This window comes from Marmota monax, unplaced genomic scaffold (genome assembly GCF_021218885.2).
Source record: "Marmota monax isolate L192 unplaced genomic scaffold, Marmota_monax_Labrador192_F-V1.1 WCK01_AAM20220418_F8-fsc00012, whole genome shotgun sequence".
NCBI lineage: Eukaryota > Metazoa > Chordata > Mammalia > Rodentia > Sciuridae > Marmota > Marmota monax.
The window spans coordinates 8,806,922-8,828,997 of record NW_026695227.1 but is presented as its reverse complement, the minus strand read 5'-3'; the positions used below and the strand labels follow the sequence as shown (position 1 = coordinate 8,828,997).

Sequence of the window (22,076 nt, the reverse complement as noted above, 5' to 3'; positions counted from 1 at the left end):
TGATGATTAACCATCTTTTTAGGTCATTGCCCTTGTGAAACATAAGCAAATTCTCCAGCTCCTTCTAGCATATTCATAAATGTTACTTAGTAACATGTCAGAATTTATACATTACTTTATGTTAATGTTATTTTTTAAATCTTTACTTCTGGGGATGATTTTCAGTTTATCCAAATTGTTACATAAAAGCTTTTCCTTAGAAAATAAATACAACATATTTTTCAAGGTATTTAAAATGATTCCAATAGAAAATAATTCAAGGCAGTTCCTAAAACGTGTCTACCTTTTTATATTAACATTCGAAAGATAAAATGTACTTTCTTTGCTTGGTACATTGTTGTAATATGGTGTGGATGAGTACTGGATGTCCCACATGGGATAGTAAAGTTCCAATTAATTACAAGTTAGGTCTCCTAAATAATAAAAGTTAGCACTGTCTTGCAGGAGAGATTCTTTACCTTAATACCTGAGGAAAGAATGGCCACATAGTTTCTATTGGTGATTCAAAGAAGAAAACTTGATGCAGTTGAAAGTGTTTTTTTTTTTTTTTAATAGTAGAAACAGCATTTAGTTAATTTGATAATTCAAGTATTTTCAAGTTCCTACTAAACCTCAGGCATTGGCAGATTAAGTGGTTGTGATAAAGATCAGAAAGCCTCCCTAAAATATGTACTTTTTTTTTTTTTTTAAGAAAAAGTTGGCTAACTCTCTGTAGGATTTTATACAATAAACTGATGGGTTTATTTCCTATGGTGGATCCCATGTTAAAACTTTAATACCTATTATAGGTAAAACGTGAACTACCAAGTATTTGTTGTCTAGATTGAGGCTGAACCCTGAGTCCTTTTTCTCATTGACCTACTTTGCATTCTCTCAGTCAAAATGTTCTGTCTTGGCTAATGACATTAAAACCTACCTTATCCTTCATGCATGGCCCCAGTAGAAATAGGAATAAAATATTCTCCTTATAGTTTTTCAGTCATTGTGAAAGCCACGTGTAAACATAGCAATAGGGGTAATTTCCTTAGAGAAAGATCAATTACTGTGATTCAGTAGAGATGTCCCCTATTGGATTTGGTAGGGATTTATTCTGTTAGCAGCTCAGGATCTGGAACTGAGGTGAAAGTTTTGGATTTAAAATGTCACATAGGAGTCATTAAGAGAGAACTGGTAGAAGAAATCTTTGAAGATAGATAAGATATTTTAAGGGAATATGCAAATATGAGTACAGACACATAAAAATTTAGAAGAGATGTCAAGGTAGAAAAAGCCTGAGAGAAAGCAGTTAGAGCAGTAGCAGGGAATCCAAGAGAGAATGTAGTCACAGAAGCTAAGAGAGAGAGAGAGAGAAAAAAAAAAAAGCTTAAAAAATGTGAAGGACATTAAGTGCTAAAGAAAAATGAGGCCCAAATTTTATGTATTAAATTATAAACTTTGTTATCTGGAAATCAGATTTTTGTAGAATGAATTGAATGAACTGCAAAATAAATATATATTTTGAGCTGAGGCAGACAGTATATATTGATTATCTTTGAACCTGGAAGCATAGTGGTAAAAGTTTGGATCTGAATTCCAGAGTTTTGTGTAAATGAGTTAGCCTTTCTAAACTTCCTGCCCTCCTCATGCATAACATAGATAATGATTGTATACACATCTTGATTATCCAGACCATTAAGTGAGGTGATATGGTAAAAGGAGTTAGCACAGTACCTGTATATATAGTATTTGATGAATAATAGTTAATATTCTACAGTAATATTTTTATAAATGTGGTTATAGTGACAGAGGGACAAAACAGGAACTCTAGGGAGCTCCAGGATCAAGAGAGCTGTTTTTATTTCTCTTGTCTTTTTTGTTATTGTCTATTGTAATGTTTAATAGCTATAAAGAAACTTTCTGACTAGTAGGAATGCAACATAACAGAAGAAAAAATAGAGAATTTTAATTAGATTAATTAGAATTTTAGAGAATTTTATTTCAGATGCAGATTTTTAAAAAATATTTTTCTGTGTGTAGAAAGATCAGTTGTTCAAAGTATCCTGGGCCTTCAAGATGGAGGACAGGAAGGTATGGAAATAACTAGAAGAAAGAATGCAGCAATAAGGATAGATTAGCAGCTCCTGGTGCCTGTGGGTATCTAGGAAATTCCTACGGACTACAGAGTGTTTGAAGACAAAGAATCAGGGACCCCTGATGCAAGTACAAATGGACCCCTGGAGTATGATGAAGCAGGCAGAAGGGTAAGTGGTGTCCAGGCACAGGTATGACATTTTGCCAGTCCCCAAGCAAACCATGCCCAGATTTAGAATGTCAAAGATTCCATTTGAAAATTCATGAATTAAAAAATGCACAATAATAAACACTCATCGCAAGCAGAATTGCAGGAGGAGATAGGTCCTTTCCAAAAGGCAACAGTGTTGGCAGTTATTATTATTATTATTATTATTATTATTATTATTATTATTATTATTGTTTTGTTTTTTAACATGTGTTTCTAAGTTTGGCCAAACAGATGAACTGAATACTTTGTCTTAGAATTAGACTCTTTCACTGCTTTGGATTTTGCATATGAAGCATGGAGTATATTCCAATAATATTGGCCTTAGGCATGAAATAAATCAATGCCTGGATTTTTAAAATATGGATTTAATGCAAGCCAGACCTGGCCTTAAAGCACTGTGTAATCTGAGTTGTCCTAATGTCAGAGGCTGAATGTTAGAAAATGCTGTTTATTAAAGGATCTTATATGTAGACCCACATGAGTAACCTCAGCAGTTAAGTCTAATTAGTTGTAAATAATACCCTAAGAAAGTCTTTCTGTAAAGAGACACTTGTGTAAATCTTATGGGTAAAAGGTTTGTTAGTAAACATATGTGATATATATTTACACATTTTTAAAAATAAGTTGATTCTTTTTTAATGGAGACAAGATATCTTTTTTAAAAAGAAAAATATTTTGTTGCTGTTGTTGTAGTTGGACACAACACCTTTATTTTATTTATTTTTATGTGGTGCTGAGGATCGAACCCAGGGCCTCGAACGTGCTAGGCGAAAGAACGCTCTACCGCTGCTAGGTGAGCGCTCTATCGCTGAGCCACAACTCCAGCAACCCCCCACACTCCATCCCCCCCTACAAGATGTCTTCTACAGCTTCAATTTTTATTGTTATCCTGCCCCTCTCAAGTTTGGGGATGTTCTATCCATCCTGTCATTTCCCACTCTATTCTAGCTCATTACAATAGGAATAATTATTCTTAGACAATTTGTGGAGCTTGCAAACAGTAAATAAATAAACAAGAAATTGTGCATTAAGATATATATTTTACAAATTAAGTCAGGTGAATGGGGCCGACATAGATCCAAATGCTATTTTAAAATAGTGCTTTCAGGGAAGGCCTCCAAAGAGATTTGAACAAAAACAGATTGAGGAATCAAATGACAGTAAGCAAACTGTCCCAGAGACAGGGTGCAGGAAGTGCAAGGACCCTGACATCGAGGCTGCTTGGTGTGTTGGAAGAACAGATGGAAGGCCCAAGGAGTACAGTGGGGGGGCAGGAAGGACCTAGAGCTAAGCAAGAGCTTGACCCAGATTATGTAAAACCAGTGGAAACACTGAATGTATGAATACTGAAAATTACATGCTATGGCAGTGTGAGAGTTTTATTTACAAAGTTATCAAAGATTCTCAGAACTAGTGTTTATCCAAAGTTATTCTATCTTAAATTTCAAATGCCTTGATTTAACCTCTGGTTGATTTATGGCAGGTCTCCATAAAGAGAACGTGAGACAAGAAGTAAGGGCACCCAGTTAGCAATCTTAACACAATTAGTAAGTAACTTGATTTTGTGGACTATGGGAATATCAATTTACCTTTGTAACCCAAATCCAAATCTTCCTGTGTGTGAAATAATGAATTCTTAGATCCCCTTCTAGTGCTGATATTCTGATCCCCGTGGTAGGAGTTGCTCTGTGTTCAGAAGTCAGCTCTACTGCAGTTAACAAGTTCTCTTCAGGGTGTGACCTACCAAACACTTTCCTTTCTATCTTTTCATGAGTCAAATATTTTAGGCAACCCAGAACTTAGGCTAGAAAAAAAAATTTAAAAAAGGAAAAAGAAAACATGGGAAAACAATTTTGATTTTTAAATAAAGGTGAAAATTGTGGAATAGACTAGCTTACCATGAAGTCTGTGTGTGGCACTATAGGGGTGAGGGTTCAGAGAGAGCTGAGCAGAGGTGACTGAACTGAATTTTTAAAGAGTAGTAGCAGTTACCAAGCTCCTTGCTAAAGATGATGCTAAAGATATTTCTTCTCTGGGGAGCCAATTAGAAATGTAGACTTTCAGCCCCCCGCTCCAGAATGACTGGATCAGACTTGCATATTAACATGACAAGATGATTCATAGACATAATAAAGTTTGAAAAGCCTTGAGAAAAGGTGAAAGGAAGAAGTTGTTTTCTATATGTTTTTGGGCCAATGTAGCACATTTAGGAAACTACAGGTAGGTTGTCAGGGACCAGATTCTGAAAGGCTACACTTTCCTAAGAATTCTGAGATCTCCTGAATGTGTTGGAAGCTCCAGGATGATTCTGAATAGCAAAATATTATGAACAAGACTTAGTTTTAGACACATGACAGATGTAAATATCACTGAATTTTCTGGGACAAAAAAGTGCTAACTTTGAAGAAGAGTTAAAATAATATTTTTTTTTCATAGATACTCCCTAAAACCTCCCAAAAAATCAACCAACAAAAGAAATAATAAAGCTAATAACAGAATTTGGTTAAGAAGCCATTTTACTAAAAACATGAAACAACTAAAAGCTTTGCTAAATCTTTTACATATAAAATGAAACAAAAGATTCTAAATAAGTTTTTAGCAAATAAGATCGAATAAAACATTTCAAATCACAATAACAACAAAAACTAGGGACTAGAATTAAATTTTACCGAGAAACACAAAACATTAATAAATGGAGACATATACCATATCCCTGGATGGGAAGTCTCAATATTATAAAAATATATACATTTCTAAGGTTGGAACTGTAAGATTAATGGATACTTTTGGAAACTGAAGAAAGTAGTTTTGAATGTCTCTAGAAGAAAAAAAATGAATGAACATAATTCAATCATAGGAGAAAAAAATGAATGAACATAATTCAATCATAGGAAGGAAGACAATAAACTGTCAGAAATTAAAGTGTATTTTTGACCATCTTTGGGAGGTGGGGAAATACAATTACATGCTATGGCAGTGTGAGAGTTTTATTTACAAAGTTATCAAGGATTCTCAGAACTAATGTTTATCCAAAGTTATTCTATCTTAAATTTCAAATGCCTTGATTAAACCTCTGGTTGATTTATGGGAATGGGAACGGACCCAGAATTTGTTTATGCTATGCACATTCTGTACACTGAGTTACACCTCGAACTCTTTAGCCATTATTTTTAAGTGAATAGGTGTTTTTGTTTTGTTTTGTTTTTTTGATACAGAGTCTGTGTTGTCCAGGCTGGGCTCAAACTTGTGATCCTCCCATCTCCACCTCCTGAATAGTTAAATTGTAGGTGTGTATCACTGTGACTGGCTTAAAATGTATTTTTACAATCTACATGTAATTCTTATATAGTGTAATCATGAACAGAAGTAGGCATATTAATAAAATAAGAAATTTCCCCAAAGTCCCACAATATAGAGAAAGTATATTAATTAATAAACAGTATTGGAACAAGTGACTAACTTGTCAAAATGACTAGTTTCCTTATTTCAAAATACTACATGAAAATAAATCCATAGCTAGTAAATACTTTAATTTAGAAATTAAGCCATAAAATGTAGATAAACTAGGTAATCATTTCATCTTAAGGTAAGAAAACCATCTTAAGCACACATGCAATTATAGAATTTATAAAAGAGATGCATGATTATATAAACAGTTTTAAATCTGCAAGTTAAAAATCACATGAAACAAAATTTAAAATTAAGCTTCCAAATAAAATTGTTCATGGGATCTGCTAAAAGTTAACATCATTAATAATTGTAACAATAAATATGTAAGCAAGGCTGTGGATTAATTTATAAAAGAATAGATATGAACAGTAGATTAACAAAAGTTTAAATCACTGGCAAGGAAATAAAACCCAAAACATTGAAATCTTATTTTTCAATTTATAAAACTGAAAAATTGGTAGAGGTTTCAAAGCTGTGGTAAGCTCAATTGCCTTTCTTTGTTTGAATGACTTTATTTAGTATGCCTTTATTTAATACATCATCTCCAGGAACCCATTTTAACTATATAAAAATAAGGGAAAAGATGCATGCAAGAAGTATTTTTCATAGATTTGTTTTTATATAAAAAAGACATATAAAGTAAAAATAATTTATTAGTAGATTTGGCCTTACATTCTTGAATATAGTAGCAAAAAACCTTGGAATTGTGAGTAGGAGACAGGAAATTAAAACATTTATACTTTTTTCATTTTGAATGTATAATATTGTATTTAACTAATTCCTATTTTTAAACTTTTTTATTTATATATGACAAAAGAATGCATTACAATACTTATTACATATATAGAGCACAGTTTTTCATATCTTTGGTTGTATACATAGTATATTCACACCAATTCATGTCTTCATACATGTACTTTGGGTAATAATGATCATCATATTCAACCATCATTAATTACTCCATGTCCCACTCCTTCCCTTCCAACGCCTCTTCCCTATGTAGAGTTCCTCTATTCTTCCCAGGCTCCCATCTCCTTACCCCACTATGAGTCAACCTCCTTATATCAGAGAAAACATTCAGCATTTGGTTTTTTGGGACTGGCTAACTTCACTTAACATTATCTTCTCTAACTCCATCCATTTACCTGCAAATGCCATGATTTTATTCTCTTTGATTGCTGGGTAATATTTCATTGTGTATATATGCCACATTTTTTTATCCATTCATCTGTTGAAGGGCATCTAGGTTGGTTCCACAGTTTAGCTATTGTGAATTGTGCTGCTGTAAACATTGATGTGGCTGTGTCCCTGTAGTATGCTGTTTTTACGTCCTTTGTATATAGACCAAGGGGAGGGATAGCTGGGTCAAACAGTGGTTCTATTCCCAATTTTCCAATTTTGGAATGTACTGAAATCTCCATACTGCTTTCCATATTGGCTGCACCAATTTTCAGTTCCACCAGCAGTGTATGTATGAGTATACCTTTTTCCCCACATCCACAGCACTTATTGTTGTAAAACATTTATACTTTCTAATCTTGCACTGGAGTCAATAGACAGTATTTATTGTTTGATTCATGATATTTCAAGAAAATAAAAATAATGTATGATTACAAGGCTACAAATCAAAAATCTGGGTAAAGATTTTTTTAAAGTATATTTAATGAAGGTAGAAGGAAGAAAGTAATGAAAGAAGAAACAAAAGTTAATCAGTTACAGGTGTTAGAAAAACAGAATTCAAAACCATTGTTTTGAAAAATCTAATTTTAAAAAGTAATTTTCAACATAAAATACAAAAAAGAGACAGTTAATAGATGTTGCCCAAATTTGGTAGATAAAGAAAGTGATATGAAAGTGACCATCAGAAAGATCAACAAACCAAACTGGACAGAAGTGAGTTCGCGAAGACTGTTACTTCTCATTTAAAAACATTTTATATCATTTAACTTTTATTTAGCCATGTTTGTTTTAAGATACTAAAATTTCCTAGTGTTGATATACAGAATTGACTGTTAGAGGAGTTATTAAAGACTAGTGATTTAGGACATACAAGCACAGCGTGACTATAAATCTTATAAACTTTAGTTTAAATCTTGGCTCCACCAATTGCTAGAACTTGTTGGCTTTGGACAAACCATGAAAACTCTCTAAGCCTCAGTTTCTTCCTCTGAAATTATCAATAACAATACATAGCACAGGAAATTATTGTGATCTTATCTAAAGCACTCAGCACAGAGAATTCTTGCTATTGTATTTAATAGCTGTTTTAAAATTATAAAAACAATAAATATTCTCAAGTACATGTTACAGTCAATTTATTCCTTAAAAAGCTGCCTTATGTATGAGTATAGGTATGTGATATTTAGATGGAAATTCCTTCAAAGCAAATGGTTACAAAAGTTCTTCCAACAATTTTTTGAGGTTTTGAAATGTTTGTTTTGAATGCTGGCTTCTTCTTTTTTTTTTTGTACCGGGAATTGAACTCAGGGGCACTCGACCACTGAGCCACATCCTCAGCCCTATTTTGTATTTTATTTAGAGACAGAATCTCACTGACTCACTGAGTTGCTTACTGCCTTGCTTTTGCTGAGGCTGGCTTTGAACTTGCAATTCTCCTGACTCAGCATCCCAAGCTGCTAGGATTACAGGCTTGCGCCACTGCATTCAGCCAAATGCCTGCTTTTGAGGTGTCATGATGTAATGAAAGAACCAGCATTAGTCTGCCTGCTTCTACCTTGGGCAGGTCATTTAATCTAATCTAAGTCACACCATCTGGCAGGTAGACTTGCTGGAGTCTACTTGCCTAAAGGTTAGAGGTAATCAGATGTCAATTTTAAATGCTTGTCACCTCTAGGAGCCATGACTATAGAAGAGAATAAAGTGGCCCATTGACCATGTAACAATTGTGGGATCCCACACATCAATCAAGACCTTGCCTAGGATGTTTGGCCCTGAGACTAAGGGAAGTGTTTTGATCTCTGAAATGAGGTTTGGTTTGTTTTTAAAACAAACAAACAAAAATTAATCATGTGCTTTCTGGGGCATAAAAAGTCTGCTTACTTCTGTCAGATGAGTTTATTTATCTAAAATCTCAGGGTTGCTTTTAGTCCATTCAATTCCCTATTAAATGATGCTCTCAGATGCCATGCAGCTGAGCTCTGTACACATAATTCCACTGTGAATGAATGGTCATACGTAAAAACACACTTCCTTTTAATTGGCATTCAGTCCTTTATGAAAGAGACCATCCTTTCATCATCCTCTAGGCTGATTTGTATTTTTCAAGTTATTGCAGAGTAAATTGGAAAGGATTCTGTTTAGCAATTTACTTGCAAAGGAGTTATTTTTCAGGATATTGCTACAAAAAGCTTTGAAAAATAAAGAGGATGTGGGAGACAGGATGAGAATTTGAATTTGAATTTGAATTACATCTCTACAAAGAAAACCCTTGATGAGTGCACTCACTCACCCATTCAGTAAATATTTGTTATGGGTAAGACTTACAGACAAAAAGGATTCCTGCTCGGCTGGCAGACAGCAGCAGGTCTGAAGCAGGCCTGCTGGAAACAAAACATCGGTGTTCATTTTCAAAAACAACAAAATAATGCAATAATCAAGAATTCAAACAAAATGACAAAGTTAATAAATACATTCAAGGGACATTTTCTCTCTTCTACCGTCTCAAACTTTCCCTTCCCATTCATATTGGCAGAATTGGTATATAAAGGGAAAAATAAAAGACTGCAAACAATTTAGTTTGTATTATTTAGTTGCTGTACTGCATTAAGTATGGGTACCGAATTTTTCATCTGGGCCTTCTTGCCGGGCTTAGGTTCCAAGAAACACCTCACACAGAGGATTAACTGGGAGTATCCTGTTTATGTTTGTTTGTTCTAAAGGCTACTAAGAGTGCATTGCACTCAGAGTCTTCACAGTTCCAAAGGATCATCCTTCATCATATGACTTAAGTTAATGGCATGTTTTGGGTTTATCTATTTTTAAAAAGCAAAGCATTTCAAACTTTAAAACAACAGCATTTGAAGAAAAGAATATGTTACGTAAATTATTTCTGTGATTTATATTGATCATTGATTTTCTTCAAGATGTTGAATTATGCACATGAAGATGGCTACCCAAGCAGACTGAATTAAGTAATGTAGAGACATTAAAAATAATAAAAACAGTTTATTTAGTATCACATTATTGGGTCAGGTTGTTATAATGGGAAGACAACTTTAGATTTAGACCTGGATTTGATTCTGGCAGTGTATCTCCAAGGCTAAGCAGTTTATCTAATTTTGCTTAACCCAGTTGCATCAGCTATAAAATGGGGATTCTCATGCCAAAATGCTGAAAAGATTAAGTAATACAGTTCCTAGAATGGCTGGTATAATATCTAGTTAAGGATTCCAAGTTTGACTTTGAAAATCTCCTTGGGAAGTAAAGGTCCTCCTCCTATGCATCTGAGGCACCCTGTGGTCTTACTCAGATTTGAATACCCTTCAGTCTTACATTCTTAGCCCAACTTTCCCTTCCACCTGGTCTTCTCCAGATTGTGCAGGACTCACAGAACATGGACAATATTGGATTGGTGAGCTGGCTGAACAGGGTGCCACGCTGGAGCAGGGTGGGTGTCTCTATCCTAAATTGTCTTTTTTTTTTTTAAGAATCCTCTTTCAAGCTATATTGGAGAAAGAAAAATTATACAGAGTAGAGTTAAATATTAAAGATGGTGTTCTGATAAATCTACTAAGTCTCGTCGGAGGAGCACCAAAAAGCCAGGAAAGAGGCAATGGGTGTGATGTATTTTCCAGTTGTGGAGAAATGGTTACCTGACAGGCTATGCAGCTTCCTCCCAAGAATGACTAGGCTCTGTGATGGGAGACAGGTGATACCAAAAGGCGCCACAGCCAGCCTACTGTCACTCAATCCATTACTCTGTTTCTCTGTTATAATATCTAAGATTATCATAGATTTTCAGAAATTCAATTTCCAAATGCTTTTTAGGAACACATCATACACATAAGTAGAGAGTTGCCCGTAAACATTAAAACATGGACAATATTTACTTAATATTTTCAACCCATTGAATTCATAGGACACTAATACACGTTAACATTAATTTTTATTAATGTATAAACACAGTTACTTATAGTGTCACACAAAAAACACATGCAAATAATTAGTAGAAGAATGAATGATCCAAAATTCCAATCTCTCAAGATCACTTTGCCAAACACATTTCTGTATCCATTGTTGTATTTCAAAGGAAAGAAGAGCTTAAAAATGAATCTCCTTCTCCATGTGGAGTCCATCCTAACATCATTGTTAAGAAAACACTTGAAGGAGCCTAAGTTATGACTTAACTTTCTAACAGTATTACCTGGCTTTTGAAAAGTAAGTAAGTTTAGAAATTATTTTACAGATAACAATCATACAGTAGAGACAATAGTTCTTTAGGAATATAGCTAACATATCAATGGGCATTAGGCAAGATAAAGCAGAATCTGTAAATAATGCAAGGAGTCTGTATACAAATTAAAAGATAGAAAGCTAGTTTTGTCATCTGCATCTTTTGTTATGCTTAATGATATTGATTTTGGGAATATTATCTAGTGCCTAGGGTCAAAAGCAAAGTAGAATTTTTTTTCTTTTTGCATGAAGAAAGAAATTACACATTTAAACCCCTTTTGATTAAACTTTTATTTGTTTGCTGAATTTCCACACATTAGAGAACACACCTTTGAGCTGTCACTTTTCTAGAGTCGTGTTTCCTTGCCGGGCCAGTAGTTGGGCTGTAGCAAATGATCACTTGGAGAACAATTTTCCTTCCTAAATCTTGGAGACACCATTGTTTTTTCTCTCTTGGTTATGAAGCTTCTATGTTTTGAAACATAATTTTTCTTTAAAACAAACAGTACTGCAATACTTAGGAAAATGGATACTATGCCCAGTATCATAGTTAGTCCCAGATATATGTGTCTGGAAGAGGAGAGAATTTCAGTCAGAATTATTGCAACTACCTAACTTGAAATAAAATGTACAAGGAAGGTAATGACATCATCTTGATGGTTTTCTTTAAGAATGCAGCTTTAGAGTAGAATGTTGGCTATTACATGCCTTTCTATGAACACTGGTAGCCAGCCAATCAAAGGCAATGTGCTAATATAAAGAAATTTCTCAGCAGTACTATCATTTTTAGTTACTACAAACTATGTAATCAGCTCTATGCTCTCTGAAAATGAGTCCCTTAGACCAGATAACCACATCCTTGTTTGCCCAGAGCAGTCCCAGTATATGTTAGCATTGTTTCAATGGTAATATTATTTTTGCAATTTTTTTTCTTTTTTCTTTTTTTACCCTGCGGTGCTGGGGATTGAATCCAGGGCCTTGAGCATACCAGATATATTTAATGTCACTGAGCTATAGCCCCAGCCACAAGTGTAATTTTAATAATGCCCCCTTTCACTCTCAACAGTGTCCAATTTGCATGAGAAACTGTGTGGTTACCCCTTCCTCAGATCTTTCCCAAATTCATTTCTATGAAACAAGTGCATGAAACAATGTTAAGAGGAATGGGATCCCTCAATAAAGCTGAATGACTTAAGAATAAACCAGAGGTTTAAATCAATTTCTTCCATGAGAAGTCTGAGGTTCCATACTCTGACAGAAAATACGAAGGTAGGGAAAGGCAGGGTAAATGTTGCATTACGGTCACCTTTTAAACGTACGTTCAGTCTCTGGATTATATTGTCTCCACACTAAAGTGAATACAGCCTTAGCAAATGAGCAAAGCCCAAATTATACTCACAGATCAGGTCCCTTTCAAAGACCAAAATAAATTTCACACATAACATCAAAGCCTATTAAATCAAACATGGTTATTTGAGATGGTCTGCCCAATTCACATCCGACTTAGATGGCTCAGCACCAAGTTTATTTCTCTAAGAAATGCTCAGTTTGTAAGTCTTTTAGAAAATCCTCTTGCTTTTAAGCTATTGAAGCATTGCTTTAAGCAACAAGAGGACTAAATGTTTGATGAACTGAACTGAATGATACTATAGTGAAAATAACAAGCCCTCCACCCCATACACACTCACCCACACAGCGGAAACCTTTTACTTTTATGCATTTCAAGTACTGAAATAATTGAACATCAGTTTGGCAATAAGAGCAGGAGAGATTCAGAGCCAAATTCAACTCTTGCCCAAGGGGATTATAACTGACGTAAATGGTACAGTTTGGCTCAGTATGAAAAAGAATAGAATTAAATCCAAAATGTGACCCAAATTTAAATGCTTCTGAGTTTCAGGGAGTTACTTACCCATTTGTGTCTATGAACTTCCAAAATGCTACTATATTCTGGAATCTTTAACATATTTTTTAAATGATTATTCATTTAAAGTGGAAATCTATGTAAGGAATGGGGAAAATGAAATACCTAGCATAGAACCAAATAATAAAATTATTTATAAAACAGACTTTTTGGTTAGACTGTTCTTCACTTTGCAAGCAGTGAAACTACATGAGGACTTATTAGTGGCAGTCACACTGGTGTTGTAGAAGCAACATCCCAGTTGGAACATATGGTACCTGAAAGCATTTGAATCATATAATCTGCAGGATCCTCTGCTTCCACATCTTTTAAATCCCCACTTAAGGCATGAAGTGTCCATCAAAACTCCAAAATATACTGGAGCTGGGATTCCTGCTGTGAGGAAGACAAATAATGACTCCTAAAAGCATATGCATACGTTTGATTATAAGTGTTATCTGAAACCATTGACTTTTAGTACAATAATTAATGTGTGGGAGATGAAAGGTTATCGGTTATATGCTGAAATCTACAAACTTCTTTCTCTAGCTCTGTCTTTTCTCATAAGCTCCAAACTCATGCAATAGCTGCCATTTGTTTACCTCCAGAAGACTGTCTCCCATTATGTCAAACTCAATACAGGACAGCTTCTTTCTCCAAAGAACTGTCTCTTCTTTTAGTAGCCACCCTGGCAACTAAAACTCAAGTTACAAGTTTGGAAGTCACCTTTGATTCCACCATCTCCTTTCTCTGTTCATCACGACATTAATCCATACTAAATCATGCCAATGTCACCTCCTAGATACAACACATTCTGTTGTCTCTATTCTTTCTGACATGACTTATACCCTTATGTAAAACAATAGAGGATTGATGATTCTGCTCTTTTTTAACCTTCTGCAATCCATTAACCACAAAGATGTTGGGTCATTCAATTAGGCAGATAATTGCTTAAGACAAGCATTGCCAACTGGACACTGGGTCTCATGTATATTTCTAGCCTCATATGGGCAATATTCACTATCTTATATTTCAAACTTTAATTTTACTGAATTTTTTTTCACTGCTTCCCACTTGCTAGCCTTTTATAATTTTCTTTATCTGAAACACTTTCTACTTTATCCCTTCCCCTTCTTAATGCACTCACCCTGTGAATTTCACTTTAAATATTTTCCCCCAGGAAAGTCTATTCTGATGACCTAAATGATATTAAATCATTTTGTTCTACATCACACAGCACTTGTATTCCTTTCAAAACCTTTAATTCTCCTGTAATGGCTTGTTTAATTGCCTTTCCTGGTACAATGAAAGCTATATGGGAGCAGGAAACATGTCTTTCTTACACATGCTATAAATTCAAATAGATTCTCAATCAGTTTATTGAGAACTTAACTCATCTTTCTAGAGAAAAGACAATCTCTCACATACAAATCTTAACAAAAGTATTAGGAGATAATTACAATGTGTTCACCACTCAATTTAGTTTTTTCATGTTTTGAACTGGTAGTCCATGAATTTGTTATTTAATCTGCATAAGTTTGTGTTTTTAATAAGTAGCTAATATTTAAGAGTCAGGAGATTTCATGTGAAATTGTAGATTTCTAAATTCTCTTAAAAGCTGCATTATCTGGCAGTCCTTGGTAACAGCTGGCTGGAGTAGAATAGCAGCTGTTTCCACCCTGACTCTCCACCCGTTATGTCCATGTGTACTTCATTCTCCAGATCCCAATCTGCTCTCCTGCTGCCGTCTTTACTTATTTCCATCAACTGCCTGGACATTTTTGGCATTGGAGTTTTTAATCTCTTTTATATGTTTTCTTCTGTTATAAATTACTTTGTGTACTTATACAGAATAATATACTCTCCCTAAAACTTTTAAGTCACATAAGCACATTAATGACAATTCCAAAAGAGATTATCAATTTGCTCCTTGATAACATATAGGAAATATTTTTAAAATATTTTTGATTGGAATGTCTACCTATGTTTTACAAATACTCATGTAATAGTTGATTCAATTCAGTATCATCAAAAGTTGCTTAAACTTTAGGTGAAAGATTTTGGGGTAACAGAATATTCACATAATCTCAAGATGTCATACAATTTATTAATTACAAAAGATTTACAATGGACAAAATTGGTGGACACTACTTTCATCAAGAGGACAATCTAAATGTCAAGTGGTAATATATATTGAAATCATGTGCTTCCCACTGGGATGTACCAAGCAGCATATAATAGCACCTGCATAGTGTTCTCACCAAATATATTTGATCTACTTTTTATCAAAAACAAACAGATAGATATTCATCATATTTGGCCACCATCCAAGATGATGCCCCTCTGGTCATCTTCTATCATCATCCTTTCATTTCCATACTCTCTGTGCTCACTCCTCCCCACAAATCCCTACTGTAAGCAGCTCCCTCCCAGACCTTTAGGGAATCCCCTTTAGGAAATTCTCATTCAGAGACAAATTCCCTTCCAAGGAAACTCTCCCACTTTCTCTCTTAAATGAAAACATTCTTTTCCCGCAAGATACCACTTACTCTTTGTCTCCCTTTGGTGGGGAATGTTCTTTATGTATTTTCTACATTTCACAGGACCATATCTGAAGTGGGGTTTGGCACGCTGCTACTACGTTGTCACTACCTCCAAGCTCTAACTCTTTCAACATTGCTTCTTTGAGGTTCATGCCAAACAGCTTCTCTTTATTGAAGCTATTTAACTGTCACTGAATATATTGCTACCTGTCTCCCAGTATTCCTCTGTACTCAATTGTCCATCAGTCTGGATGACTTCTGTATTTTTATCAATAAGAATATATCTTGGGGGTTTTTCAAGATGGCAGAATAAAGGAGGTCACCTTCCTGGCCACTCTGTAGAGTGAAGCCCAGAAAGCAGACAGGCAGCTACTCAGCAAGGGGGGTGAACAAAAAAAAAGCCGGGGTGGGGAGTTTTACTGAAATGTAAAACTGGACACTCAAAGCAGATTGGGGACACAGGAGGTCGGATATAATAAACTAAGGAGGAAATCTCCAGCAGCACAGCCACTGCCATGGCTGGGCTGGAAGCACCAGCCAGAGCAATCCCTCTATCAGCATAGTGGAGGGATAAGGGAATTAAAGAAACCCACAGTTTTGGGAGACCCAAGGCATATCTAGGTACAGGGCGTTTAGAGATCAAGGCCATTGCCTGGCAATCCTGAAAGATGCACTGCACAATATCTATGTACAGGGAAAGAAGCCTCCATCTCTCCAGGTAGTGTGCAGAGGACAAAGGAAGGAAATATTTTGCAGCTTCTGCCAAGGGGCTGGCAGCTGAGGGGGACAATTCCCGGCAAACCCAAGTTTGACCTGAAATACAGGCCCAGTAAATACACACTGAATGACATACAGTGTGCTTAAGTGACCAGGAGAAAAATCAACTCTTCATGGAAACCCACCTGGCTCTACCCTTCCTCCTCCAATCTGAACGCTTACAGGACCACCTGGGAGAGGCATGCCTGGCCAGGAATTTGGAAGAGCAGGGGCTGGAGAGATTGAGTTTGGAGATGGAACCCAAGATCAGGAAACACGGGGCCGCAGGTGACTGGAAACTAAGAATTGGCTCCTCCACCACATGAGTGGAACCCAGGTGAGTCCTTCAGAGTGGACTGGCAATTACTGGGCCCTGGAGGTGCACTGATTTAAAATCTCCAGAACGTTTTGAACTCCAATGGAAAGAATTCTTTAACTTTCATCAAGATCTTTTTTTCTTTTTTCTCTGTTTAATTGTAACCTTAATGCTACGTGTATATTTATAAATATTCATATTTGGTTTTTTTCCTCATTTCTGACATTTTTAAAGCCAGTTATTTTTCATGGATTAATTTTTTGTGAACTAGGATGCTTGATTAGAGTATTTTAGTTTTGTATTCTCTTACTTTAATTTTGATTTTTTTAGTTTTTATTTTATATATGTATATATTTCCCCTACTGTTTCCCTTGATCCTCTCTTTACTTCTGCTAACAGCCAATCTCTATTGTTCTCTCCTTTACTCCTCCTTTAATTATTTTACTACTTCTCTCCTGCTCTCTCATAATCATCGTACCCTATGTCACTTCTTCTTTCTCCCCATCCACCATTTGAAATTATAAACTCTTTTGCAAACTTGCTGTTTTTACTATAGGCAATAACTGATCATATTATTTCTGTTTATTGTGATAATTAACATTGTAGGCATTATAGTAGAAACCATTTGGCTCAATGCTGTATATTGTTTGCATTGGTGATGGTTATTATTTTTCTCCTCCTGAACAGTGAAGTACTAGAAACATTCAGGGAAACTACAGGTCCAGAGGGTAGAAACTCTATTGCCTCAGATCCATACTACTAGATGGGTAGACACATAAATAACATGAAAAACAAGGGAACAAATTGCCCCAAACAAACCAAAATAATCCAATAACAGAATCCATCAACACCACATTGGAAGTAGAAGATATGTCAAAATATAAGAAGTGAAAGATCACTTCAATAAAGAGGCAGAGATTCTGGTGGCGGCAGGGGGGGACTAAGCAGAAATTCTTGAAATGAAGGAAACAATAAGCCAACTTAAAAATTCAGTAGAAAGCATCACCAACAGACTAATCCACTTGGAAGACACAACCTCAGGCAATGAAGATAAAATATATAATCCTGAAGATAGATTTGGCCACAGAGAGAGGATGTTAAGAAACCATGAACAGAACTTCCAAGAACTATGGGATAACATGTAAAGACCAAATTTAAGATTTATTGGAACAGAGGAAGGCATGGAGATACAAACCAAAGGAATGCACAATATTTTCAATGAAATAATATCAGAAAAAATTCTCAAATCTAAAGAATGAAATGGAAAATCAAATAGAAGAGGCTTATAGGACCCCAAATGAACAAAATTACAACAGACCCACACCAAGGCACATTATAATGAAAATGCCTAACATACAGAATAAGGAGAATTTTAAAGACTCTGAGAGAAAAATATCAGCCTATGTATAGGGGGAAAACAATTCAGATCTCATCTGATTTCTTAACCCAGACCCTCAAAGCTAGGAGGTCCTGGAATAACATATACCATGCTCTGAAAGAAAATGGATGCCAACCAAGAATCCTATACCAGCAAAATTAAGCTTCAGATTTGAAGATGAAATAAAAATCTTACATGATAAACAAGAGTTAGAAGAATTCATAACTGGAAAGCCTACACTATAGAACATTCTCAACAAAATATTCCATGAAGATGAAATGAAAAAAAAAAGTGAAAACTAGCAAAGGGAGGAATTACACTAAAGAAATAGTCAAAGGAGAAACTAATTCAAATTAAAAACTAGAAATAAACCCAAATAACTGGGAATATAAATAATATTTCAATAATAACCTTGAATATTAATGGCCCAACTCGTCAATCAACAGACACAAACTGGCAGACTGGATTAAAAAAATAGAACCCAACAATATACTGTCTCCAAAAGACTCACCTCATAGGCAAAGACATCCACAGACTGAAGGTGAAAGGATGGGAAAAAAACATATCACTCATGTGGATTGTGAAAACAAGAAGGGGTTTCTATCCTCATATCCGATAAAGTGGACTTTAAGCCAAAGTTAAGCAGAAGAGACAAAGAAGTACATTTCATACTGCTTAAAGTAATTATACTTCAACAAGACATAACAATCGTAAATAATTATGCCCCAAACAATGGAGTATCTACATATATCAAACAAAACCTTCTCAATTTCAAGAATCAAATAGACCACAATACAATAATACTAGGTGATTTTAACATGCTTCTGTCACCATTGGATAGATCCTCCAAACAAAAACTAAATAAAGAAGCTATAGAAATAAAAAATGCAATTGATACTTTAGACTTAACAGACATATATAGAATATTTCATCCATCAAAGACTGAATTCACTTTCTTCTCAGCAGCACACAGACCCATCTGTAATATAGACCATGTTATGTAAGCTATCAGATATGTTGGCATACAATTGTACTATTACCTTAATATTACCTTTTAATGTTTATAGGGTTATTTTAATAGCTCTCTTTCCATGGATATTAATTTTTGTGTTCTTGCTTTTTCCTTGATTAGACTTATTCAATTTTTATCAAATGTTAGCTGTATTATTTCTTCTCTATTTCATATATTTCTTCTCCCTTATTTTTTCCTTTTTACTACATAATTTGAAAATAATTTGTTATTCTAGCTTCTTTCTGATACAAGTACTTTAAGTTATAAATGTTCATATGAGTACTGTTTCATCCAAGAGATCTTGATATTTTAAGCCTTTAATGTCACTTAGTTCAAAGCACTTATTTATTTTTCTTGTGCTTTCTTTCTTGACCTGTGAGATATTTATAAGTGTGCCATTTTATTTTGAAATAGTTGACATGTGGGGGTGAGGCTCTATATATCTTAAGGTGATTGATTTCTAATGTGATAAATCATGCAGGAATCACAGTCTGCATGATTTCATTTTTTTAAAAAAGCAATGGAAATTCTTTTTAATATTGATCATGTTGGTTGCATACATGTCAAATTGATCAAACTGCATACTTTAAATATGTGCATTTTATTGTTTTTCAATTTTACCAAAATAAAGCTATGGGGGGAAAAAAGCAAACTGATAATTCCAAATGATGGAATATTCTACAAAACAACTGGCTTTGCCTCTTTTTAAAAAATGAAGGATTTTTAGAGACAAAAAGGTAACTAAATACAATGTGTGGCCCTTGATAAACTCTCAATCAAAAGCGGGAAAGTATTATAGATGTTATTATTGTTACAGCAAAAGAAATTTGAATGTGAAATATATCATAGGCAAAGTATCATATCAATGTTGGGTTTCTTACTTGCCAAAATGGGGGTATATAAGACCATGTTTGCTCTCATAGGAGAATACAGACTGAGGTCTTCAGCAGTGATGTGTCAGAATGTCCACTACATATTTACAAATGATTCAGCAAAATATATATATGATGAAAGAAAGAAAGGTTAGTGTCTTTTTGACACATATGATGAATCCAAATGAAGGCTATACAGGCATTCATTATAATTTTTTAAAATCTTCTTTAGAAGAGTTTTTCACAATAAATAATTGGAAAACATGATAGAGGGAAGTAAAACCTATAAATTAAAAGAGATTTAAGAGTTATATCAGCTAAGTTCAATGTGTGAACTTTGTTGATTCAAATAGCATGTATAAGGAAATATATAATTTTAAATAGCTGAACATTAAGTATATATTCACTGATACAAAAAAAAAGTTATTTTTAAGTTATGATAATCATTAGACCAAAGGAAACCATTGTGTTTATAATTAGAAGTACACACTGAAATTTTTATGGAAGAAATGAAGTTAGGTGGGACTTCTATCCCCCCTCACCTTTGGTATCAAGGATTGAACCCAGAGGTGCTTAACCACTGAGTCACATCCCCATCCCTCAGTTTCACTGAGTTGTTTAGGCCTTACTAATTTGCTGCATCTGGCTTTTAATTTGTGATCTTCCTGCCTCAGCCTCCTGAGCTGCTGGAATTACAGGCACGTACTACCACGCCAGACTTAGCCATTTTTCTATTTGGTTGTTTGGTGGTCTTTTTCTTAAAATTTAAATCTCTTTATAATGGAGATATTATATATTTGTTATATAAATTACAAAACTTTCACAGATTATCATTTGTTTCTTGACTCTGTTTACTTTTTGGCATTTTCAAATATTATTATTATCACATCATTTTTATAAATCATTTCCTTTAGTTAGAATTGTTTTTACTTTGTAGGTTACATCTATAATCCTAAAGACAAATAGATACTGAGGTCAGTTCCAGCCAGGGATATACATCAGGCTCAACATCTAATCTCTTCTAGAGAATCTCTGTTTTTATATTGTAGAACTGCAGTGAGTCATGAGGGCACTACCTTCATGTTTGTTTCTTTCCCAGTTTCACTAGGATTATATGGTATCTTCATACCCAACCATTTGATATCAAGATCTATGTAAACCAAATTTCAATTTTTAAAAAGCTTCAGGTTTTTCTTCCTATATAGTTCTCTTTTGTCAAATTTCAGAGTAATGTTTACAATTATTTTATTTTCTTCTTTAGACTGTGAACTCTTTAAGGACAGAAATCTTATCAATTTCATTCACTGTTTTATTTGGGTTTTAACCAATGCATATTAAAAATTTGCATAGTCAGAAAAACATTCAATTATATTTTAAAGAATTGTCTACTTAAATCCCCTTGTTTTCTTTAAATGATCTTGCTAACTAATGTCATATCCTAGGGATGAGCATTGAGAGCAGTTCAAAAGGATTCTTTCCATTTTAATAATTGAAAAAAAAATATTTTTAGTCTTCAGCCTTTTTTGAGTAATATTTGGCTTTCTCTCTGAGGGCTCTCTCATAAGGTCCATGGATTTTATGACGACAGAAAAGTGTTGGAAGAGTGTTAAACAAAAACTGTGATTCCTTTCACAAAATCTCTATTTTATCTCTAGGATAGCACAGTACCCAGTAAATATTTCTGGGACACAAGAAGAAAGGGGTCAAAGAAATGAAGGAAAGAATAAACAAAGAAAGGAAGAAAAGAAAAAGAATATAGCCTCAGCCACTTGTATTATTTAGCTATGCATGGTAATTCTCTAAAAATATTCAGAAAAGTCTTCAAAATATACTTATGATGAGCACCCTAAATTAGATCATAGATTATACTTACCAAGAACTCTTATTGCTAAGGTGTAAATACCCAGGGCAAAAGACTTAAGTTGTGGCTTGATGCACCTGAAATCAACAAAAGCACTCTTACAAATGAATAAATAAGACCCATGAAAACAAGTAGAAATGTTAATGACCTTAACATACGCAAAATGATGTTTAAGTTCAAGCAGCATTTGTAGAGAACCCACTAGGTGCCCACATGGAGAGGATGAAATGTGTAAAAGCTGTGTTCCGTCATATGCACTGCTTCAGTGAGTTTAGAGTTACTATTTCTAGAA

General features: G+C 34.5%; 1 protein-coding gene across 2 annotated transcripts in view; it reads right to left on the bottom strand.

Moving 5' to 3' along the window:
• Positions 1-10,839: 10,839 nt before the first annotated feature.
• Positions 10,840-22,076, bottom strand: part of Slco1c1 (solute carrier organic anion transporter family member 1C1) — a 47,783-nt gene continuing 36,546 nt past the window's right edge. Inside the window, exons 13-15 of one of the 2 annotated variants that reach the window (XM_058576177.1) lie at positions 21,797-21,861; positions 13,325-13,439; positions 10,840-11,713 (exon numbers count right to left, since the gene is read on the bottom strand). In XM_058576177.1, the coding sequence (XP_058432160.1) occupies positions 11,491-11,713; positions 13,325-13,439; positions 21,797-21,861 (403 nt within the window). In that variant the 3' untranslated portion in view covers positions 10,840-11,490. Of the gene's footprint in view, positions 11,714-13,324; positions 13,443-21,796; positions 21,862-22,076 lie in introns of both variants that reach the window. The other variant, XM_058576176.1, reaches the window with a different exon arrangement.